This window comes from Acipenser ruthenus, chromosome 52 (assembly GCF_902713425.1).
Source record: "Acipenser ruthenus chromosome 52, fAciRut3.2 maternal haplotype, whole genome shotgun sequence".
In the NCBI taxonomy this organism is placed as follows: Eukaryota; Metazoa; Chordata; class Actinopteri; order Acipenseriformes; family Acipenseridae; genus Acipenser; species Acipenser ruthenus.
This window is the reverse complement of record NC_081240.1, coordinates 7,713,537-7,739,181: the sequence shown is the minus strand read 5'-3', so window position 1 is coordinate 7,739,181 and position 25,645 is coordinate 7,713,537. Positions and strand designations below refer to the sequence as shown.

Genomic DNA, 25,645 nt, shown 5'->3' with positions numbered 1-25,645 from the left:
AATAAAAAAAAAAAAACAAATACAATTGCTGTACAAATACTCACTTTAACAGCAGCTGTGCTCCCTTGTCTTTTTCTGATACAGTGCTATAAAACGCTAGCTGTTCTTTCCTTTTATAATGTTCTGTGGTTAGTTCGAGCGCCGCCCACTTCAGGTTGATGCGCAGTAAAAATATTAGGATGACAGTGTATGTAAAAAATGAAAGGTAGCCTCATGGATAGCTTACCTAACTTGAATTAATTATAGAAAATGCAACCGTGATCAGTTTTAGTCATTCTTTCACACTTGTGAGACTTTATACTCAGTGTTGACGATGACTTGAAACTGGCTTTTGCCGTGCTCTCCTCAGCAGCAAGTGCAATGCTTGCTGAGGTTTGGCCGGCTGTTGTGTTGTGGCGCTTCTCCCTCTCGCGCTGGGGACAGCGGGGCTGCAAATATGCCCTTAGGTAACCAAATGAGTTGCTTCAATTTAACCAAAACAATGTCCAAATAATACACAGCGCTCTGCCTCCTTTCCAGTCCAAGCTTCACTGCAATACAGAGCTGAGAAATAACATTAAAACTGAGCAATTTATTCAACAAATCCACATTTCCAAATAAAAACTACTGGGAAATGCTCACAGAGCAAAATTAAGGGCGTATAGGCTACTGACAGTGCGAGTCATAAACACAGCCAGTGTTTCTCACTATATATTTCAAATAAATTAATATTTTTACAGTGCCTGTGTCACGGGTGATAATCGGTTGGGGTTGTGAACATTATGTTGCATATTTATTATATTAGTATTTGTTTGTATTTATTTTGCACTTGTTTGGTATTGCAACGAACAAAAAGCTGCGGATGATCTCGTGGTTAGTACTTCAGGACTATACCAAACTAGTACGCTAGTTAGCACTAATTGCAACGAACGAAGAACTTCCAGATAGTCCCCAGGTACGGATTAAAAATGTCCCAATAGCAATGATGACTGCTGCCCCCTAGTGGTTGCTGATATACGGTACTATCAAACTCTTTAGACTGCATAGAAGTTACCAAACTCACTCAAATTAAAACGAGAAACATCATTAAATTCACGTTTTCTGAAACCATTAATAAAACCGATATCAAATATAGAATACAGAATATTTTTAGCAGAGCTTTCAATTTTTATTAAGTCATGAAATAAACAGAACTATTCGTTTTTATTAGTCACTGCTTTGAAATCATGGAGGTGGATATTGTCTTTATCCTACTGGATTGGATATTAAGACGTCTCCTTTATAAGTGTGCCTCCCTTGTGGTTTGCACCCAATCATTGGTAGGTTTGTTACACTGATATTAGGATCCAAATGATCTATGCATGTCATTTTCATGACAAAGGTAACAACAGATTAACACATTACTACATTTATAGGATGTAAGGAAAACAAAGTGTGTTCAGTGTGTAATGCAAAGGAACAATGATTCTTTAAATTACGTTTATTAAAATTGAGTTTTACTTTGGGTTGATTTTTGAGTTCCAGATTTTTTTATATTATTTGAAGTTTGATATTTTTTTTAACTCGACAATTTATAGTTCTCAAGTGTTACTCTGTCTCGAATAAATGTAAGTTGCATACATTGTGACTTAATTTAAAAGGATTCTCAGTAAACCATGTTCATGTATTTAATATGGGCTAATTTTTCGAAGCTTTACATAAATCGTCCCTAGCATATTATTTTCAGAATGGAGGAACACACCCCATAAATATGGGGCGCCAAGTGTAAAAAAATAAAATTAAAACAAAATTTCAAGTCAATATGACAATTAAATCTGGAAACCACAGTCTTTAGATTTATTTATTTTATTATTTATTTTTTTTACACTTGGCGAGACAACATTTAGCCTAGCTGACAGGTTTATTCTGGAAACTAACAAATACATCCGTGAATACAATACATGGAACTTGAATCTTTATTTTACACTTGGCATCAACATTTAGCTAACAGATACATCTAAAATATACGCTCTTTCAGCATTTTAAAGCAAGTTAAATCAGATCTAAACAGCTCGGATTTAGGTACGTGTAGTCTTACGTTGTTTCTTATTTGTTTCAGATAGAAATTGCGCCATGACGATTTGCAGTAAAATATTGACCCAAGGTTTCTTGTTATCAATACGTTCTACTTCATAATGATATGCGATCCTCTTTCGTTTGGTTTTAACATATTATAAAATTATACTGTTTATAACTTCAGGTAATCATATTTAACACCTGACCAAATACTAAATGTAAGTAACTATGATTAAAGACGTTTGCTCGGCGAATCAAAAGACACTTCTGCTTCCTCGTGCGTTTATTGCGTGTGCATGAAGGGCAGGGGACTGGCTTGTGGGCGGCACTGGTCTGTTTTGTTTAAAAGGCACGGAGGAAGAACTGGAGAGCTACATTGCAACGCAGCAATACTGAAGACAGCAAGCATGGACACGACTACAGGCGAGTACATTTTAACATCGCGAATAAACCCAAACTGTATATTGCGGAAACCATAGCTGGGACATATGGTGGTAGATATTGGGTTTGTTGTTACAGTAATCATGCCTTTAAAAGGAAAATACAAGAAATTGCGTCTTTTCATCAAAGTGCTAGGGTTCAAAGAAGTTGTAATTCTAAAAACCGACAATCACCTGTTTTATGTATAGGCAACATTAAAGTTGTTCCTATCGATTTAAAATACGCTATGTGGCTAGTTTCTACATGCGTACGATGTCTTATTGGGCAAGTACGACCTTGGGAGCAGAATATACGATAGAAGTAGCGTTTCTAACGTATTACCTGTCGTATTCCACTTACACCAATTTATCTGTCATTTACCTCATTGAACTTTGAGAAACATGGCTGCTCTAATTTGTGCTCTATATTTAAGACATATAAGCTGACCATTACAGCGACCAGAGGGCATCGGAAGATGTGTGCGCAGTATCTTTGACGTGGTTTGTGATCAGGATATTACAGTGAACCGCTTGAAGAGAGAGGATATGTGACAGACGTCTCCAATATTGCAATGACTAAACTGGAGCTCGGTTCAATATTGAGAACTTGTAACTACAAATACGATAGGTCTTTCGATCAGTTATCCCCTGTTTCTATAGTCCAGTCAATACGACAGGTCGGCTTACAAATCGTAACCCATCAAATGCAAATACATGAACCACGCAACACAAGGAATGCATTTGAATGGTCTTGGAAATTAAATTAGTGATTTAGCCGACGCCGATTAACAAATCATTTCTTACACGAGATACAAATAGGTTTAAGTGACCTAACGCCACATTTTAATGTATGCTCTTTGTATAATTGTATATATTCCTATGTAATGTACACGTTTGGAACTGCATCATAAACACAGCAGTGTGTTCCTAATAGTTATTTAAGTCGAATTTAATATTGAACTACGTAATCATATGTTGGAACACATGCGACACATTTATATATATATATATATATATATATATATATATATATATATATATATATATATATATATATATCTTTATAAACGAGCCTAATTAAGGCAATTGTGTATTGTGTTAGACAAACCAGAAAGGAAAATCAGTAATAACATCTGCAGAAACCGCAACAAAAATAAAAATAAACATTATACTAACAGAGCTCGCTTACAGATACTGCTACAAGATGTACACCTTAAAGTGTGTGTGTGTATATATATATATATATATATATATATATATATATATATATATATATATATATATATATATATAATATAAACAGCCGTATAATGTTTTCCTCAAAGAAGAATAAAAGGACTGAATATTGCACAAAAAACAAATGCTGCTAGCGGACTAACATGGGATGAAACAGCCAGCGGCCCCCTCACCCGCACCCTCGGCAGAAGAGAGGGTCACTGTAATGTCTTAATCAATTTCAGTTTTCAAAGTTTTTTATTTATAGCGCCTTTCATACACCTCAAAGCGCTTTACAGGTCTGAGAAATAAATATGCATATGTACTGTGCCTTTTTATCAATGCCTCGTTCCGAGTATTGGAGCCCATGTTTGAGACGTTCGGTGTAGACTCAGAGGGAGGTCGTATGTGTTACTGCTCCTCTCCTCATTTAATTTAGACAATTTTGTGCAGCTGCTGAAAACTGCCACAAGCTGTGCTTTTGTCTACACCTAGCGGAGAGCCACATTTTCCAACACTTGCCAAGTTTGTCATTAATAGATTGACTTTGCCTAATAGAGGGATTCTCAAACTCGGTCCTAGGACCCCCTGTGTCTTCTGGTTTTCATTCCAACCGAGCTCATTTTAAACGTTGAAAGATGGGGGATGCCAGATAATAGGCTATAGCTGTATACCATAATAATAATAATAATAATAATAATAATAATAATAATACGACGACTAGCAAACTCTTCGTTTCAAAGACTTCCAATAAATAATGACAAACGCACACCAAATGTACACTGTGGAAAAAGAGGAGTGTTGGGTAGTACGTTTTTTTAAAAATGTTTTTAGCCTGCTGGGGAAAATTAAAACGTTATCCATTTTATTATATTTTAAAAAGAGAATAAAAACAGCACGCAAAGATTACGTGTATTCAAATCTCCGTGCCTCCTGCCTCCTAGCTGCGCGTGCACGTGATGTGAAACAAAACAAGGAGGCGTTCCGCAGAGAGCCGAAGGGGGGCGAGGGGTGCAGAAATCCCAGGGGATGCAGGATATTTCAGCACCGGTGTAGTGTTAGAAAGTGGTACACATACCAAAATACGACCCATGTAATGTCAACAAGTGGTATTTTGTCAGATTTTGGTACATGTGCAATCAATTGCGATCTGATGGGTGTTTCGCTAATTTGTGAAGAGGGTACATTTTTAGCTTTCTAATGAGTGCTTTGCATAAGTGGTACGTAAGTGTAACCCTTTCTGGACCAAGCATTTTTCAGTGGGATGCTCCCCCAGGACCTGGCATTTTTTGGCTGTATAAATTAGTTTTTTACAGTAGCGTCTTGGAAATGGTGACCTTTTTTTGAGAACACCTCTGGGGAACATTAAAGTACTTCAGAAACCATAGAAACTTTTCTTTCTTAACTATTTTTTTTAATGTAAAGTATTTATGTATTCTGCTTAGATACACAGATCAAAACATGTTATTCTATGACCCAAAGGACACTACAATACTTGCTGAAAGCTTAGTTGAGAAATACTTGTTTGGGCAAATTACAAGACATTGTTTCACCCGAGTGATTGCAATGACGTAATACGTTTATTCTCAGTGTCTTTAATATTATTATTTATATCTTAGCAGACGCCCTTATCCAGGGCGACTTACAATTGTTTCAAGATATCACATTATTTTTTTTTTACATACAATTACATTATTTTTTACACAGTTACCTATTTATACAGTTGGCTTTTTACTGGAGTAATCCAGGTAAAGTACCTTGCTTAAGGGCACAACAGCAGAGTCCCCCACCTGGGATTGAACCCACAACCCTCCGGTCAAGAGTCCAGGTATAATGAGGATAAACACTGCTGTTTAGGAATGGAGCACTTTTTTACAATACACACATTCCATTTACATACAAACGTTTCACACGTCTGTGGTTTTACAGACGAGGCTGAAGTTGGCTTCTTATTCACCAGCTTCTTATTCGCCAGCTTCTTATTCGCCAGCTTCTGATTCGCTCAGCTTTTAGTGCATAAATGTATTTGTCTATGTTGAAGAAGTAGCCTTGAATTTAACTGGTTAAATCACTTTGGACAACCGATTTCTCTGCCAGTACCTGACAACAGCCTCCCCCTCTGCAAGCCCCACTTGTATTTAGCCCTGCCCAACGTGTTTTACTGGGGAAGAACAGCGGGTAAATATGCCACATATGCCAATCGCTCAGCATCTTATTCACTCTTTATGTATCTATGTTGAATAAGTAGCCTTGCATTTAACGTGTTAAATCACGTTGGGCCGCTGATTTCTCTGCAGGTACCTGTCGAGGGGCACCCCCTCTGTAAGCTACACCTGTATTTAGCCAGGCCCAATGTGGTTTACTAGGGCAAAACAGAGGGCAAACATGACGCATATGCAAATTGCACAGCTTCTTCGCTGGAAAAAAGCCTTGCATTAAAGGGTTAAATCACTTTGTGCCGCCGATTTCTGTACTTATTCAACGTAGATACATAAAGAGCGAATCAGAAGCTGAGCGATTGGCATATGTGGCATATTTACCCACCGTTCTTCCTCAGTAAACCACGTTGGGCAGGGCTAAATACAGGTGTAGCTTGCAGAGGGGTTGCCCCTTGTCAGGTACTGGCAGAGAAATCAGCGGCCCAAAGTGATTTAACCCTTTAAAAGCAAGGTTACTTCTTCAACGTAGACAAATACATTTATGCACTTAAAAGCCTGCGAATAAGAAGCTGGCGAATAAGCGAACTTCAGGCTTGTGTTTTACAGTGTATGAAAAGAAGACAGACGTAGCCATAATACAGTCAAATTTAATGTCACATCTGTTAATGTCACACTCTGCTTATTCTCATCAAATTGAAATGTCCCGGCCCGAATATAATGCATGCTGTGACTTTGATGTTTTGTTTTTAAAATGTATTAATGATCAATGCATTGCTGAGTCTGTTGCGCTCATGTATCAAGTGGTGTCTGGAATGATCCAAATACAATTAAAACAGCGGGTGGAGGCGTGAAATAAATAAATAAATATAACTTCTCTTATACAATTATTTCAATAGCGATTAATACCCTTTGCGGTCCATTTCAATAAAGTAAAAGTAAATCAGCTCATTTTTGCTGTTTAATCTACTATTTTTTAATAATACAATTCACGGGGCGTGAGCTGGGGTGAAGGATGAGGCAGAAGAGGCAGAAAGGAGCAGTTAGTAGGACAGAAAGTGGTCACTGACTGAGGGCGACGATGCCGACACATCCCAGGGGCAGAGGACCCAGCAACAAATAACTAGTTTTCTGCTCACGAGCCAGATAACTCTGTGTGAGCGTGCTTGCACAACACGTAAGACGGATAAAAAGCCGCATCCGATTTTCTTCTTGTTTTTCCTGTTCTTCAGATTATTTTGTACAGGTTGATTCGTTCAAGTAGCACGATGTTATGTGGTTTAAAACATCATATATAATTTACTGTGTGTAAGAAAAACACACAGTTTCGGTTTTGTCACTTGCACTAAACTCTGTTAAACATTTTTTTTTCAGTCAGCATAACGCTATGCAACACAGTTTGTTTAATTACTGTATGAACATAGCATACAAGTTTTAAATGTTTACAAAACTCGACAATGTTGCTGAATTTGTCATTCAAACTTGTTTAGTTTTAATCAGTTTTGTCTGCTTGTTACTTTTTTCAGCCAACACATTTAAATGACCCTTGTTTAAAACAGTCTTTTAAAATATAACAAACGTTACAATGTAAATGTTGACTCAGTAGCTACCATTAAATGTTTCAACCTCGGTGACTTTCTGTGATGCGCTATTAATTTTAGGCAACTTGCAATAGAAACTTTTTTTTTTTTTTTTTTAATAAAATGTCACTTTCGTGACAATCGGTGAATTTTTTGTCATTCATCAATTTCTTGAAAAAGTACCATGAATTTTCCATGGCCCTATGTGTAACTAAATCTCAGCAGTTTCTGACAAGTTTTTCTAACTTGAATGAGGAACTACCGTTCCTCTCAATATATATGTTTACATGAAACTTGTACTTTTTATATAGGTATATAAATGTCAATTGCTGTGGATAAACGCATCAGCCAAATCAATAAATATGACATGTAGTTTTCTAGCTTGCTGTTTATTAATTTATTTATACATTTATAATATAAACATGTATTCATTTCTTTATTTCTAAATGTATTTATTCCTCTATGCATTTGTTTAAATCATTTATTTATTTCTACCAAATAAACTATTCCTTTATTTAATTAAAAGGAGGAACTACAATTTATCAGAGATTTAGACAAGGAAGCCACATGCCACTCTTGTCTACAATTCCATTCTATGGTATCTACCAAACAAACAGGAAACTAGAAATTTTCAAACAGGAAATAGAACATTTATAGTATCGAGCAGCACCTTCAGGTTTTCAGTGAAAGCTGGTCAGGCTTGGATGTAAGCTTAAAAAATGAACGCATTTCAACAACTGCGCAGGGGCGCAGCGGGCTAAAGTCGTGTGCTCTTTAAGAGTGTCATGATGCAAGTTCAAACCACGGTGTTTATTTTTTTCCTGCGATATGTGCTGTTTTAAAACATAAATCCATTGTTTAATATAAATGGTGTGGATCTCAAACTGCTTGCATTCCCTGGTTTGTTTTGACGTTGACCAACATGTGGAATCACAGGATTGGTAGATGTCCAGTTATTTAGCTTTTCTGTTTGAAAAGGCGCTACACACCCTTAAAAAGTAAACGGAAGAGGAAGGAGAATAACAATTTGACCTTAGTTTGACGACTTATATCTCATTGTGTATAAGAGGTATGTACGTTTTTTTCACATTTGATGTAAGAAAGTTTCAGACTTGATACTGATACAGATGGTAATTCTAAGTGATTTTATTTTTGCCGCTGCAACATGGTGAAAACAGCAAAACTCTTTGAGCTGTATAGAGACTCAGTAGTTTTTCTAACTTGTACGAGGAACTACCGTTCCTCTCAATATGAAATAGTTATTATTCATACCTGATGACTTCAGTTAATGAAATGTTTACCTCCATGATTTACAAAAATGTTGGAAAAAGTTAATTGATTTAAATTATCTGCGAGTTTAAAATATGGTTACATTTTCTTTGCACACAGTACAGTAGCTGCGTTTTATTTCTAAATTGTTAATGATATATAAACTGGAAGCAGACACTCAATTTCTCTAAATTCATGACAAACAATACAAAATGAGAAGTCCACTGCAAAAGGTGCAGAAGTAAGAAAAAAAAATGTACAAGACCTAATGTATTTGTGTGACAGGGTGGCTGGGCGGTGACGTCAGGTCAGAAGCAGGAAGGAAACTGACACCAGTACTGTAGTTTCAAAACAAACGCCGCATGTGCCGTTTTATTTAAATACAAAAATAAAATAAAGGTTTAAACAAAAACACTGTGCTCACAGAGCGAAATAAAAAGGTTAAACAAATATAATCTCTAACACCAACAAATAAAATAATCCAGGTCAGGCTGGGCAAATCGCTTTCACTGTTCCTAGATTTTGCTACATAAAATTTAGTTTCCCTCTCGCTCTCTCCGCTCTCGCTCCTAAAATATGATAGTAAAGACAAAACACTGAAAACAGCATAACGTACCAGATTTGAATGGTCACTTCTGTGATTTCAAAGCGGAAGTTGTTTAAGAATGCGCGAGAAAGCGCAGTGCGCTGAGTCTCCCGATACGCATGCCAGCGCTCAGTGCCTCCTGGCGCTGGCGTATAACACCTGTAACATGTTAAACCAGCGCTCAGTGTGTAACACCTGTAACATGTTAAACCAGCGCTCAGTGTATAACACCTGTAACATGTTAAACCAGCACTCAGTGTGTAACACCTGTAACATGTTAAACCAGCGCTCGGTGTATAACACCTGTAACATGTTAAACCAGCACTCAGTGTGTAACACCTGTAACATGTTAAACCAGCGCTCAGTGTATAACACCTGTAACATGTTAAACCAGCGCTCGGTGTGTAACACCTGTAACATGTTAAACCAGCGCTCAGTGTGTAACACCTGTAACATGTTAAACCAGCGCTCAGTGTATAACACCTGTAACATGTTAAACCAGCGCTCAGTGTATAACACCTGTAACATGTTAAACCAGCGCTCAGTGTATAACACCTGTAACATGTTAAACCAGCGCTCGGTGTATAACACCTGTAACATGTTAAACCAGCGCTCAGTGTATAACACCTGTAACATGTTAAACCAGCACTCAGTGTGTAACACCTGTAACATGTTAAACCAGCGCTCAGTGCCGCACCGCCGCGGACCAGCAGCCAATTGTAAGCTAGCAAGCCAATATAGAAAGTGTCACATGACAATTGTTCGTGTGGTGTTTTAGCTTGCTGAAATCATCTTTATAAACTTTATTTTTATTTTTGATGGCGCACATTGTAAGTGATATTCTGGAAGACGAGACTCCCCTTTCAAAGCGTGTATAAACAATCAATCAGCAGCGACAGTGCCTCCCGGCAGCTTTTGTTGAAATTCTCTTTTTATATTTATTTTCTGTTAACATTAGTTTATAGATAATCTTGTTTGCTTTTAAACCAATTAAATTGTTAAAAAATAAAATAAAAAAACGACTATTCTATAGTCCATTCATTTTAATTCCGTACATGGTCTTGTTGTACTAGTGCTCAAATATACACTCCCTTTTTTCTTTCTATATTTACCCCAAACCTCGCTTAATATAATCTTAGGAAATGACATGTTAGCACTGTGCTTGCATCCAGAGCGCGTCTGCCGATGAAAATACAAATACGGCGAAAAACAAAACGGTATTCGGTTCAACAGAGACAGTCATTAACTTAAAAACAAATAAGCGAAATGCTCCGTGTCTGTCTGTGTAGTTTGAAATTTGAATGCGTCGCCCCTGCTTGTTCTGCGACGCTCAGCCAATAGGCAGGGACGGGACATTGAAAAGAATTGTGGGAAATGTCGTTTTAAGACCTTGAAATATACCATTGCTTCTATGCCTGATCCCGCATTTCCCACAATTTATTCTGGTAAGCTGTGTACTCTCTAACTCCCCCACACTCCTCGGTCCCTCCTAGTTACTGGGAAAGGTTCCTGTGCCCTTTCATCCAAAGACAGGCATTCTTTATAACTGTAACAAGTTAATAATACTGACATCAGCATAAGACACGTACGTACCTCTCGACTACCGTGTGGTTTGGGGTTTGAGTCCAGCCCAAACAAAGTGGAATGCAAACTGTGCAGGTGGCTCTTGACAAATGGAGGCACGACCAATCTCCAAGCTAAGGGGGGCTGTTTAAATAAAAGCCTTTGTGTCTGTCCCTGTCCAAGGGACAGACACAAAGATAAGAGATACTTGCAGTACAGGGCTGTCAGTCATATCTCTTATGCTGGATCCTGGTGAATGGCCCCGCCCACTCGGGTTACACTGCGTTCTGTAAATGGGGTGTAGGAAGAAATCTCAGACTCGGAAGCTGCTGCAATTTATTTTCCTTCCCTGCAAATAAGCAATTCAGAAGGTTATTTAACAGGGTTCTCACCTGCTTTTATAAGACAGACAAGTGCTACATTTAGCTCTTGTTAGCAGGCATGCGGGTCTGCTTATCGGTCCCTGTGCACTCTGGGAGGACCTTGATTTTGCTTTTGCTTTCTGAGGGGTGTTCTCTTAGCTTTTTAATATAGAGAGGCTGCATAATCGTTTGATATAGTTTAAGACGTGTTTCACTGTTTTAGTGCTCCATCCAGGCAGTTTTGTCTGCCCAGCTTTCACCCACATCCCAGATAAGGTAAATGCTGTTACAACTATTCCACAATGAGATTACAAAAATATATCATGAGTTTAAATTTGAGTTTACAGAAAACTTGTCTTATTCAAAAATATGCTAAATCCACTGTTGGAGGACCTGCCTAGGAGCCGGTCACTTGAATGGAGAAATGGCAGCCCAAACAATTCCTGTAGAGACTGAGCGCTCCAGGCACAGCTACACCATCAGTGCCACCAGCATCTGGTGAACCAGTATCTGAAACTGAGAGCTTATTGAAACGGCAGCTTCCTCTGTAGCTGCAGACATCTGAGATGGAATGTGTTAAGACACAAGTATTTATTTTCTGATACACATTTAATAATATCTGTGTATTTAAGATGGTATCTTGTTTTTTTCAGTTTTTGCACCACTCTGAACAACTAGAACAAAAGTTAATTTAAACAAAGCATAGTGAGCGCTAAGTTCCCTCTTAATAGGAGTAAATAGTATTTAAATTGGATGTTAGATTGTTTGCGAATTAGTTAAGTGAAGTCAAACACATGCAACGAATTATTCCCCAACATTGTTATTTGCAGAAAACATATATTTTGAATTTTGCACTTGTAGGTGCACTTGCATAATTATTCACAACCCCTCCTTAAGAATTGCTGAATTCCGCCATCAAAAATTCGCAACTGCCCTTGCGAAACTCGCAACTCTTCTGAATATCTGGTCCAATGTTGTTCTTGTGTTTTTTTTTATTTATATATATTTTTTTAAGAGCTAACAGAAATTGAGCAAACAGAATTGTAAACTTGGTGTTTTTCCGCAAGGAGAATCCACCCCTAACCAACACATCATCAGCCAGTGCATAAAGGCTCTGTGTGTTATTCTCGCGTGTCGCTTCTTTTGTTTTGGCTGCTTAGTCAAGCACTGGGAAGCGAAATGGGAGTCGACCGCTTAGAGCCTGGAGGAAGGACTACCCTCAGGCACAGATCCCTGAGGTTTCACCCCCCCAAAAAAAAATATGTGAATCAGGGTTTTTTCCCTAGCTGAGTGATGAGTTGGGTTAGTTATAGAGGCTGCATAATCTTTTGGTATAGTTCTGTGGGGTGAGTGGTTGGGCTGGAGAGGCTGGGTTCTTTCCCCCCAGCGCAGTCATGCTCTGGGGGACAGGCCATGTCTCGGCTTTCATTTTTATAATTTTTTTAAAAATATTTGTGGGGTAGGAGGCAGGCGCCACTGTGATGTGCGTTAATCATTTATTATTATTTTCCATTCATGGTTTGTCGGCCTCGTCTTATTGGGGGGGGGGCCCATAGCCACTTCCTCTCTGCGGCACTGGGATGCATGGAACTGTTCATGCTTTTCCAATCGGTCTCGCACAGCCATCGAGCACCCATGGACGAGGCCTCATTGCCAAATTTATCTTTCACAGGCCCTGAGCGCCCATCACAGCCATCGGGCCCGAAGCGCCCATCACAGTTCATTAAATCATCTGTAATTGCAATCATTCATTCATTGCGGATTCTCCGAGCTGAAAAGAATCGGCTGCAGCAGAGATGAAGAGACAGTGCGAAACAAAATCAGAAAAAAGAAATTGTGAATTAATGAAAGTTCAGGAGGGAGTCCATGCAAAGCCTCAATTCTGCTAAGCTGTGTAATCTCTGGGCTCTATTTAGCAAATATGTGCACAGCCGCTATTGCTTGGGCAAAAATGACAGCATTAGCGATCCGCTGCAATAGCGCACAAAAACATGATTTAGAAGTCGGGTCCCATGACAGTTTGTTTGCCCACACGTGCGCCTGATTCTGATGCTCTAACTGTTTGCAGATGTTTTTTGTGATTGCCTTAGGTGTTTGCAAACGTTGCTAAATAGGTTCCATCTATCTCCCTCTCTCCTAGTTTCTGGGAAAAAGGTTCCTGTGTTCTCTTTCATCCAAAGGCAGGCCGTTATATCTGTAATATTTAATTATACTGACATCAGGATAAGACACGTGTCACCACTTAGAGACAGACTACGCCACCTGGTGGAGAAACTGCAGACACCAGGCCCCGTTAAAGTTTGGAGGGAAAGATACTTCCCACAGGTACTGTACAGAGTGTCTTACAGTTATTAACATTTACCATTAACTTCTACTGTTTCTCTTTTCAGGTTCTTTATCTAGTTCCACACCTCATGCATCGAACATGAGAGACAACACAGGTAAGTAATTTTAAATAATTTAGCTACAACAACCCTATCTCCATAAAACTTCTCTAAGACCTCCAATACTTGAGCACTCGTGGCCCCAGCTGTAGGTGCTAAAAGTAATACCTCCCTCCTTGCATCCCCTTCTAAAGCACGAATGATAAAATCTACCTTCTGTCCTTCATCTAACATTTGCAATCTCAATATGGTCCGTAGCTGTGCCTGCCAGTCTCCAAATTTTACTTCACTACCTATCCCCTTTAACTTTGGGATCCATGGAGCTCCCATAAACATGGCCATCACTATGGTTACCGCTTCTGGAGGTGCTACCGCCTGTTGACCCTGCCCTGGTGTGGATTTAACACCTAGATCCTGCCGACTACGTCAAAAAGAGCAATGTCACCACTTAGACAGTCTACGCCACCTGGTGGAGAAACTACGGGCACCAGGTCTCGTTAAAGTTTGGAGGGAAAGATACTTCCCACAGGTACTGTACAGAGTATCTTACAGTTCTTAACATTTATCATTAACCTCTACTGTTTCTCTTTACAGGTTCTTTATCTAGATCCACACCTCAGGCATCAAACATGAGCGTGAACACAGGTAAGTTATTTAAATAAATGATTTTTTAAAATTTAAATAGAGGGGATCAGATTAAAACTAGTATGAAAATTGCATATCAAAAGCACACACAAATAAACAAATCAGATAAAAATAACTGTTTAAAAAAAATTGTCCAAAATAATAAAAAAAACATATTCCAATCACTGCTTGTGTGCACCAAGTCCTTCAGAATTTGTTGAAATATTTTTTTTAAAAAATCAGATCTTATGCGTTGCTGTCCTCAAAAGAAAAGGAATATCCATAAATACTGCAAGCAGCCCACATTGCACTGTAGGCTGCTTCAGGAATGGTCTCTAAACAGGAGAGCAGCGCTGGTTCTCTGTGATCTGTCTATCAGCTTCCCCAGAGTGTCTGCCTTGATCTCAGTCCACAAGAATTTATAAAAATATTAAAAACAGTCCAAAAACATTTAAACGGCAAAAGATGCAAAAATGTAGAAGAAAAGAAGGGAAGTAATGCAATCTGGCGAGAGACCAGCATTTCAAATCTGAGCGCTCACTCTTCCTATTACTGAGCAGGTTTTCTGATTCAGATTTTCTTCAGCTTTAAACACGTCATCCACATTAAAAAGTTTCCCCTCTCAGTTTTTACCCCGTTCCTTTACTTTACTTTATTTGTTTCTTACTGCATTATGTTCTCCATCCTTCCTATTTTCTTAAACTACCTTTATATAACCAAACCTATTCCTCATTTTTCATTCAGTCCCGGTGTGTAGTTAACAAAGCAGACAACGTCAGTGAATTTTACACGGGGATCCTTACTAAAGACAAGATCAACCAATTAGTGCTAAGGGACAAATATATGAATAAATAAATAAAAAATTGGTCCAAAGTGGTAGATTGGTAGCAGGTGTATATCAGGTGCAGTGCGGATGCAGTAATTCCAGTAACAAACAGACAACAAAGTACGGGTGAAATGAGGGTTTTAATGATTAGAAATACAAGTGTCTGATGACCAACCAGAAAACAATAATGAGCTGGCAGTACACAGCAATGTGGCAATACACACCAAAAGGGTTGCAGTCCCGCAAACAATAAACATGGTAGAAAACACACACAATTAGACACACACACGATCACAGGTTCAAAGTGAGTGCTCTCAGTGCTTGTGGTGAAATACAATATATTACGTGCTATTGGTGAAAACAAGTGCTGTGGTGATCCGGTTTTGTGCTGGCCCCTGGAATCAGCTCAGGATCTGTGTTTAGCCGTCTAGTGCTATTTAACGAAACAAACAGACAGTTACTAAACAGAAAACACCAACAAAACACTCACAAACTCTTTATTTTATTTTGGGGATATCTCCCAGTACTTCCAGTCTCCTCGTATCTCTGAAACCAAAGCAAAGGAAAAGATTTACAATTCTCCGGCCCCTTTTATGCGATCATGGATGAGCCCTTGGTAAATGATTGCAGCTGATTCTATTGCCTGCAGCTGCTACCTCGTTTACCTTCCAGGTCAAGAAGTTCCTGCATCGGAGTCTTGCCATTTTCCAGGCTGACTGACCTCCCGACCCAGCGAATGAACTGTCAAGCCAACCTGTCCAAAGCCTTTCCCTTTCGCTACTTAGTGCCCTCACAGGTTGAGAGGGAGATTTACAACCAGAACTCATTATATTTCTGTCACAGCCAGATATTCAGAAGAGATGCAAGTTTTGCAAGAGCACTTGCAGGGATTTTTTTTCTAATTGTTGCCAGGACAAATTGTCACTGGAATGAATTGTTGTACACCCATTATTTGGGCATCTAAATATGTCAATCACACAAGTTATATATTTAATCAGAAACCTCTTTTCTTTTTTTATTTAGACGTGCATGGAAAGACAGGCAGTTCCCCTGAGTTGAGGATGGTGCTGGTTGGGAAGATTGGAGTTGGGAAAAGTGCCTCAGGAAACACCATCCTGGGCAAAAAGGAGTTTAAATCACAAGCCAGTAACTCCTCGGTTACAAAAGTATGTGAGAAGAGAGAAGGAGAGGTTTCTGGGAGACGTGTTGTTGTGGTCGACACTCCAGCCTTTGGCACAGACCTCTCTCTGGATGAAGTCATTGAAGAAGAATGCATTGCTCTGTCTGCCCCGGGACCCCATGCTATTCTCCTGGTGATTGAGGTGGGCCGATTCACAGGTGAAGACAAGGGAACAGTTGAGACAATCCTGAGGAGATATGGAGATGGAGCTGGGAGATACACGATGGTCCTTTTCACCAACCGGGACAAACTAGGAGAGAAGAAAATTAAGGAGTTCATTCAGGGAGCCAGCAAAGAGCTCCGGGAGCTTGTTGAGAAGTGTGGGTGCCGTTATCATGCCTTCAACAACAAGAACATGAGCGATCACACCCAGGTCACTGAGCTACTGGAAAAGATAGACAGGATGGTGGAAGAGAATGAAGGAAGCTACTACACCAGTGAGATGATCATACAGGTGAAAAAAATGAGGATGAAGAGCAAAGAGCCCATTTCTGAAGAAATGGACGTTGAAGAGCAAGCCAATGATAAGCCGAGTAAGTCTGGTAAGCTGTGTACTCTCTATCCCACCCCCTCGCACCCTCCTACTTACTGGGAAAGGGTTCATGTGCTCTCTTTCATCCAAAGGCATGTTATTTGTTAATACTGACATCTGCAAAAAAAAAAAAAACTGTCAGGACATCTCTGTTAAACCAGTGGGGGAAATAACAAAAGCACAACGTTACACTAGGCGACTGCAAAAATGAAATGCGAGTTAAAAGTAGGAACGGGGTGAACAATTCACGTCATTTGTCAGCTCTGTTTGAAATAAAATTAAGGGGACCAGAATTAGGCGCAGGCAAGATAGGAAGGTAAAAACAAAGATTATTTTACTTTTTGCATTTACGTTTTCCAAAATACTTGTTTTATTTTTTTTTAGCAATATGCACCCCTATTAATATAAATAATACTGACATCAGCATAAGACACGTACGCACCTCTCGACTACCATGTGGTTTCAGTTTGAGTCCAGCCCAAGCAAAGTGGAATGCAAACTGTGCAGGTGGCTCTTGACAAATGGAGGCACGACCAATCTCCAAGCTAAGGAGGGCTGTTTAAATAAAAGCCTTTGTGTCTGTCCCTGTCCAAGGCTAAAGATAGGAGCTACTTGCAGTACAGGGCTGTCAGTCATATCTCTCTTATGCTGGATCCTGGTGAATGGCCCCGCCCACTCGGGTTACACTGCGTTCTGTACATGGTGTGTAGGAAGAAATCTCGGGACTCAGAAGTTGCTGCAATTTATTTTCCTTCCCTGCAAATAAGCAATTCAGAAGGTTATTTAAGAGGGTTCTCACCTGCTTTTATTACAGGACAGACGAGCGCTACATTTAGCTCTTGTTAGCAGGCACGCAGGTCTACGTATCGGTGCCTGTGCACGCTGGGAGGACCTTGCTTTTGCTTGCTTCCCGAGGGGTGTTCTCTTGGCTTTTTAATATATAAAGGCTGCATAATCTTGTGGTACAGTTAATCATTTATTATTATTTTCCATGCATGGTTTGGCAGCCTCGTCTTATTGGGGGAAGGTGGCCCATAGCCACTTCCTATCTGCGGCACTGGGATGCATGGAACTGTTCATGCTTTTCCAGTCGGCCTTGCACAGGTAGCCTGCTATACAAATGTATTGTGGTTTGTTCTTTTTTCTGCTATGTACTTTTGTATAAAAAGTGCTATATAAATGCAATAAATAAATAAATAAACTCATTGTGCTTCCTGTGAAAAAACGTTACGGGTTTAGATACTAAGGTAGGGCTGTCGTGTTTCGAGATGCCGGTGTAGCCTGCAGGACTGCATACTGTAGTTTGCCAGTACTTCGCCGCACATTTGAGGCCTCGGTGCACGACTGGACCCACTCCATATAAAGTCCATTTTTAAATATGCTTTGCATATTTTTGGCTTCTGCGTTTTGCTGGAACCTCCGCTGCTGCCCTCACTTCGGTTTGTGTTGTACGTTTTTCTCCCTTTGTCACAAAACGATCCATTTCTCTTTAAATCTGTTTCTCACTGTAAGCGCGCTGCTGATACTGTTTTTAAGTTTACTGGGGTGGGGAGGGGGGAACCACGCATCGTATGTGATGTATCACAGTTGCTAAGGAACATTAGCATGTTAAACAAAAGCTTTCTGCGTTATTTTATTTTAGTTATTTTTAAATACAATAGATTTAAAATATATGATTTTGTATTTTTTTTTTTTTTTTTTTTTTAAATCATCCAACCTCTCAAAAAAAAACCACACAGCTTGCACCTCCCTTGCCACGCCACATATCTTTAGAACCGCTGGTAATGTAATGTTTAATTATACTGACATCAGGATAAGACACGTGTCACCACCTAGAGACAGACTACGCCACCTGGTGGAGAAACTACGGGCACCAGGCCCCGTTAAAGTATGGAGGGAAAGATACTTCCCACAGGTACTGTACAGAGTATCTTACAGTTCTTAACATTTACCATTAACTTCTACCGTTTCTCTTTTCAGGTTCTTTATCTAGATCCACACCTCAGGCTTCAAACATGAGAGACAACACAGGTAAGTCATTTAAATAATTTAGCTACAACAACCCTATCTCCATAAAACTTCTCTACGACCTCCAGCACTCGTGGCCCCAGCTGTAGGTGCTAAAAGTAATACCTCCCTCCTTGCATCCCCTTCTAAAGCACGAATGATAAAATCTACCTTCTGTCCTTCATCTAACATTTGCAATCTCAATATGGTCTGTAGCTGTGCCTGCCAGTCTCCAAATTTTACTTCACTACCTTTCCCCTTTAACTTTGGGATCCATGGAGCTCCCATAAACATGGCCATCACTATGGTTACCGCTTCTGGAGGTGCTACCGCCTGTTGACCCTGCCCTGGTGTGGATTTAACACCTAGATCCTGCCGACTACGTCAAAAAGAGCAATGTCACCACTTGGAGTCAGACTACGTCACCTGGTGGAGAAACTACGGGCACCAGGTCTCGTTAAAGTATGGAGGGAAAGATACTTCTGACAGGTACTGTACAGAGTATATTACAGTTCTTAACATTTATCATTAACCTCTACTGTTTCTCTTTTCAGGTTCTTTATCTGGAGCCACACCTCAGGCATCAAACACGAGAGACAATGCAGGTAAGCCATTTAAATAATTGATTTTGTAGGGACATTCCAGAAGTGCTGTGTTGTCTTTACACATGCTTGGGTCTCAAGCTGTGTAAAATAAATAATGCAATAAGGTTTTTTAAAATGTTGACTTAGCCATGTATACAACCCAGTCTCACGAGAGAAACGTCAACAGATTAACGTTTTCTGCTTTCTGGGGGAAAAAACGTTTCGTGGGTAACGTTTTCACTTTCAACCACAGTGCTTCACAGCAGCTTTTGTCGAAATTCTCTTTTTATATTTATTTTCTGTAAAAATTAGTTTATGGATAATCTTGTTTGTTACAAAACAATTACTGTTCTATAGTCCATTCATTTTAATTCTATACATGGTCTTTTTGTAGTAGTGCTAAAATACACACTCCCTTTTTTCTTTATATATTTACCAGAAACCTCTGTTAATATAATTTTAGGAAATGACATGTCAGCACTGTGCTTGCATCCAGAGCGCGTCTGCCGATGAAAATACAAATACGGCTAAAAACAAAGCAGTAATCGGTTCAACAGAGAGTCAGTAGCTTAATAACAAATAAGCTAAATCATGCTCCGTGTCTATCCTGTACAGTTTGAAATTTGAATGTGCCGCCTCTGCGACACTCAGCCAATAGGCAGGGACGGGACGTTGAAAAGAATTGTGGGATATGTTGTTTTAAAACCTTGAAATATACTTTTTGCTTCTATGACTCGATCCCACATATCCCACAATTCTTTTCACCTGTAGAATTCTCTGATGCTTCAGCTCACGGACGGATGGCCTGACATTCTCCTGTAGAATCTTCTGATACAGAGCAGAATTCATGGTTCCTTCAATGATGGCAAGGCGTCCAGCTCATGATGCAGGAAAGCATCCCAAAACCATGACACTACCACCACCATGCTTGACTGTTGGTATGAGGTTCTTACTGTGGAATGCAGGGTTTGGTTTTCGCCAGACATAACGAGGCCCATGTTGGCCAAAAAGTTCCACTTTTGACTTATCTGTCCATAGAACATTGTTCCAGAACTCATGAGGATCATCCAGGTGCTTTTTGGCAAACTTGAAAGAGCATTCATGTTCTTCTTAGTGAGCAATGGTTTCCGCCTTGCTACTCTGCCATGAATCCCATTTTAGCCCAGTGTCTTTCTGGTGGTGGAGTCATGAACACTGACCTTAGCTGAGACGAGAGAGGCCTGCAGATCCCTGGATGTTCTAGGGTTGTTTGTGACTTCCTGGATGTTTTTACGCCTTGCTCTTGGAGAGATTTTGGCAGGACGACCACTCTCCTGGGAAGATTCACTACTGTCCATTTGGACAATATGGCTCTGATTGTGGTTCAGTGAAGCCCCGGGCCTTAGAAATGGCTTTGTAACCCTTTCCAGACTGATAGGCATCAACAACTTTTTTCCGGAGGTCTTCAGGAATTTCTTTTGTTTGTGGCATGATGTGCCTCTAGAGCAGGGCTTCTCAAACTCGGTCCTGGGGATCCTCTGTGGCTGCTGGTTTTCATTCCAACCGAACTCTCAATTACTTTAGAAACTTAATTGAACTGATAATTTGCTTTATTAGACCTTTTTTTACTTGTTTTCAGCTCTTGAACAGTTGCAGTTCAAGTTACTTACAAAATGTTATAGCTAACTTGAAATATTCAACTGTTCAAGAGCTGAAAACAAGTAAAAAAGGTCTAATAAAGCAAATTATCAGTTCAATTAAGTTTCTAAAGTAATTGAGAGTTCAGTTGGAATGAAAACCAGCAGCCACAGAGGATCCCCAGGACCGAGTTTGAGAAGCCCTGCTCTAGAACCTGTGTGCTGACAACTTCACTCTGGTAAGGGTCAAAGTTAGTCAGATTTATATTGGGCAGGGCTGGCCCAAATCAGGCCTGGTTGTTACCCAGAGTACTCAAACAGCTGACCCTAATTACCCCTTTAATTGGGTTGAGCTAACTAGGGTGGGGAGGGCAATAACTTTTTCACACCTGAAGATTGCATGTTTGATTACCTTTCACAACAAAAAAACAAATGAAAGAAGCACCAAACTTTGGGGTAATTTTTTTTCTCTCAGACTCCCTCTATATACTACTACAACCCACAAAAAAATCTGACCAAATACAATGTGAAAAATGTGCAAAAATGCACAAAATCAGACAGGGGGCAAATACTTTTTCACGGCACTGTTGGTGAAGTCAGTGATGAGAATATCTATACTTTCAGTTCTTCTAACTGAGTCCTGTGAGGAATACACTTAGTTTTATGAAAGCAGGGTTTTTCCTGAAAGTCATTTCTGTCACAATATTTTGTCCTTGTTCATTGCAGAGTTGAGGATTGTGCTGCTTGGGAAGACTGGAGTTGGGAAGAGTGCTGCAGGAAACACCATCCTTGGAAAAAGGGAGTTTGATTCGAAACTCAGCTCCACTTCCATAACTAATAAGTGTAGGAAGGGCACAGAAGAAGTTGCTGGGAGACACGTAGCTGTGATTGACACTCCTGGCCTGTTTGGCACAGAGCTCACTGCTGATCAGATTAAACAGGAAATTGAGAACTGTGTCACTCTGTCTGCCCCGGGACCCCACGCTTTGCTGTTGGTGCTACAGGTAGGCCGATACACCCAGAGAGAGACGGAAGCAGTGAAGATTATTTTGGGTGAGAGTGCTGCCAGATACATGATGGTCCTTTTCACCCATGGAGACAGTCTGGAAAATGGCATGACAATTGAGGAGTACATTAAGGGAGTCGAAGGGGATCTCCAGCAGCTTATTGATAAATGTGGGGACAGGTATCATGTCTTTAACAATAAAGACAAGCGCAATACAGCTCAAGCTATTGAACTGGTCATGGAAATAGAGGCAATGGTGGAAACTAATTGTTGGAGTTATTACACCATGGAGATGTACAATAAGGCAGCTGCATCCACCAGTCAAAAACTAGAAACAAAAGAGAGGAAGGAAAGTTCACAGAATATGAAAATGGTGGAATCTAATTATGAGAGCTGCTACACTGTCAATGCATCCACCTGTCAAAATGTAGAAATGGAGAAGGGGAAAGTGAAGGAAGAAGAGCCACTGTATAAGTTCAAATGTAGTTTAATATAATCTGTTTAACATCTCTGATGTGTTTATTGAATGTCCTCTGCATGTTATTTTCTGTACTAATATGAGCTTGACTTTGTATTTTTATTTGAAGCAGTCAATGATTAATAACCAAAGCTTAACATTGTATTTAGCTCTATAAATCAGTATGAATTTCCTTTTAGTACACCTTCTATTGCCATGCATAAAAAAGCTAAATACAAAATGAATTCTGTGTCAGTAAATTCTGAAAAACAAATAAATTGTTAAGAAAATAAATGTTTCTGTCTCTTCATTTAATTGAATATAACTCATTTCTGTACTCTGGTCCTTTGCTCACTAAACATATAGGTATACCTGAATACATAATTGTGTCTTCTTTAAACACTTGGTAAAGAATTTACAATCCATCCCACAGGAGCAGCGGTACCCCGCATATTATCCATTGACTACCGATGCAGAATGACTGTGTGGGACAGATGTTCTTCATTTACACAACACACATTCATGGTGGCACTGCCATTGCAAAAGCATGTTTTGTGCTAAATGGCTTCTCTGCATTCAAAAACAGCAGCACCTGGGAAATCTAATTCTTTCACGTACTATATTCTAAATCTTTCACATACTATATTCTAAATCTTTCACGTACTATATTCTAAATCCTTCACATACTATATTCTAAATCTTTCACATACTATATTCTAAATCTTTCACGTACTATATTCTAAATCCTTCACATACTATATTCTAAATCTTTCACGTACTATATTCTAAGTCTTTCACATACTATATTCTAAATCTTTCACGTACTATATTCTAAATCTTTCACATACTATATTCTAAATCTTTCACGTACTATATTCTAAATCCTTCACATACTATATTCTAAATCTTTCACATACTATATTCAAGTCCTTTGAAGCCCAGCTGATCAGGTGTTATTGGTTTAGTAAAGATGTTTTGCAACATGGCTGCTAATATTTGGGACAGATTTTTTTTTAGACAATAACTGTGGTATCAAAGGTAGTCTTGATTTTCCTTGGGGGTGACTGACTGAAATAATTACATTATGGGAGTGGGGGTGGGGGGGGGGGGGGGTCACAGGATTGGAGCAATAATTTGTTGTATTTTATTTGTTTGTAAAATTCACTAGGAATACTGTCCTCCCTTGCAGTTCTCCCTGATCAGGAAGTGGCTTACTCTGTTGTCTCTCTTCATCAATCTTGGAAGCCCTTAAAGAAAACATCTGAGAATCTCCTTTTTTTGCTCTTATTCTCTGATTCATATAGATGGTGATAGAATGATACATGGAGATTCTCAACATTCATTCTTATTACAATAATAATTTTATAATAATTTAGCAGTTTTAGTTTTCTGATGGGACTCTTCATGCTGCAGAGACATATTTTTAAGCTCTTGTTCAATAAAATCTATTTACTTTCTGTTCCATACATAAAATAGCTGCTTTTTGAACAGACATTGCTCTCAAATACGGCATAAATGCCCCTCAGAAGCAGGAAGAATGTCTCTTTCTGGGGTTAGTCTCCACAGATCTTTTAGGTCAATTCAGATCCATCCCAAAGCTTGGTTGCAATGTTTATATTCTTGCTCCAATCCTGTAATTATTGTCTTCCTTGCTTCCTGTCAGTCAGAAGCACAGTGCACCTGATTAATCAGTGGCAGGAGATATTCTAGAGTTCCTCTGAGCAGCAGTGGTGTTCTAGTTCCCCTGAGTCAGCTGTGCTCGCTGGCTTCGGCTGCAGTCTGCCTGGCATCCCCCGCAGCAGCGAGCAGAGTGACTAGCTCGCTACACTGTGCTGCACCCCTTGCATTGGTCATGTGTGCAATCCTAGTAAACATCAAATGAGTTGCTGTTTAATTCTCAGTCTATTAGATACTTTTAGGAGCCATTCAAAATGATCATCAATTACAGCAAACGTACACAACAACTGCTGTAGCATTGTGGAGCTGAAGATTTCTATACTGGTATGCTTATCTAAGGCTCAACTTGGTGTAGATTTCCTATTCACTCCAGCAGTATAATGGAAGCTGAGGCAACTGGATCTCCGGTGAGCCGTCCATGTCAGGCCTGATGAGAAACGAAAAGAAACAGAACCATTGCAGAACCATTGCCGTGCCGCTGTCTGTCTGTCTGCCATTGAAGATCATTGAGGGTATAGTTAGCACACTGTGGTCCCATTCTACCAGCCTCACCCCATTGTAGCTGCCCTATACTTGTGCTACCATTGCCCCTCAGTGTGATACAGAGCCATTGCAGTGCCGCTGTCTGTCTGTCTGCCATTGAAGATCATTGAGGGTATAGTTAGCACACTGTGGTCCATTCTACCAGCCTCACCCCATTGCAGCTGCCATTGTAATACAGAACATTATTTTCTATATGCACTCACACACACACACACACACACACACACACACTGAGGCACACACACTCACACACACACACACACACACACACACACACACACACTCTCTCTCTCACACACACACACACACTCACACACACTCTCTCTCTCTCACACACACACAGACACACACACTCACACTCACACATACACTCACAATCACACACACAATCACACACACATACACACACACTGACACACACACACTGACACACACACATAAACACTGTGTAAAGTGGGGTGGATGTGCCCCTCAGTGTTCAAAGTTATATCAAATTGATTAGACCATACAACTGAATCTTTTCCCATAACTTGACAATGCAGCTACTGTTCAACCACCTTCACTGATTTAGTTTTCTGTATTTTCGGTCACCTGATCACTCTTCAATTGAACAGACTACAACATTGCCTGCTTGTGGTACAGCGGCTGTTCTTTTCTCAGAAAAGTGGACCTTTGGTGCCCCCTAGTGGCTATTCCTCATAGTTACATCCAAATTTCTAGTAACTCTTCATACACGCCTTTTTTTTTTTTAAACCCAGGCCCTGAATGACTTCAAAATGTACAGGTTTGGTTTAATTTAAAATTACTAAAAGAAACAACCAAATTCAATGGCAAATGTTTGGACCAGAAGTCTTCAGTCTTCAGGTTTCCGTTTGTTTCTAAGCATGCATTGTTTTCCAGTGCACATAAACAGCACATACAGACACAGTATATTACACAAAACACAGACCTGGTGGATCAAAGTGGAGTGGCAAGTTTCTCTGAACAAACAAAACAGGCAGATAGGTGCATCTGTGAAGTTTTCC

The 25,645-nt window shown here is 39.7% G+C and overlaps 2 protein-coding genes across 5 annotated transcripts in view; one reads left to right on the top strand and one right to left on the bottom strand.

Annotated features, from left to right (window-relative positions):
• Window positions 1–204, bottom strand: part of LOC131723041 (GTPase IMAP family member 9-like) — a 5,277-nt gene extending 5,073 nt beyond the window's left edge. The window contains exon 1 of one of the 2 annotated variants that reach the window (XM_059016364.1): window positions 45–204. In XM_059016364.1, the coding sequence (XP_058872347.1) occupies window position 45 (1 nt within the window). In that variant the 5' untranslated portion in view covers window positions 46–204. The remainder of the gene's footprint in view (window positions 1–44) is intronic. The other variant, XM_059016361.1, reaches the window with a different exon arrangement.
• The window catches only part of LOC131696742 (GTPase IMAP family member 8-like), a 206,888-nt gene extending 184,200 nt beyond the window's left edge, over window positions 1–22,688 (top strand). Inside the window, exons 5-10 of one of the 3 annotated variants that reach the window (XM_059016289.1) lie at window positions 13,575–13,625; window positions 14,163–14,213; window positions 16,042–16,731; window positions 18,711–18,761; window positions 19,292–19,342; window positions 21,664–22,688. In XM_059016289.1, the coding sequence (XP_058872272.1) occupies window positions 13,575–13,625; window positions 14,163–14,213; window positions 16,042–16,731; window positions 18,711–18,761; window positions 19,292–19,342; window positions 21,664–22,439 (1,670 nt within the window). In that variant the 3' untranslated portion in view covers window positions 22,440–22,688. Of the gene's footprint in view, window positions 1–13,574; window positions 13,626–14,162; window positions 14,214–16,041; window positions 16,741–18,710; window positions 18,762–19,291; window positions 19,343–21,663 lie in introns of all 3 variants that reach the window. The other 2 variants (XM_059016288.1, XM_059016290.1) reach the window with 2 other exon arrangements.
• Window positions 22,689–25,645: the final 2,957 nt, after the last annotated feature.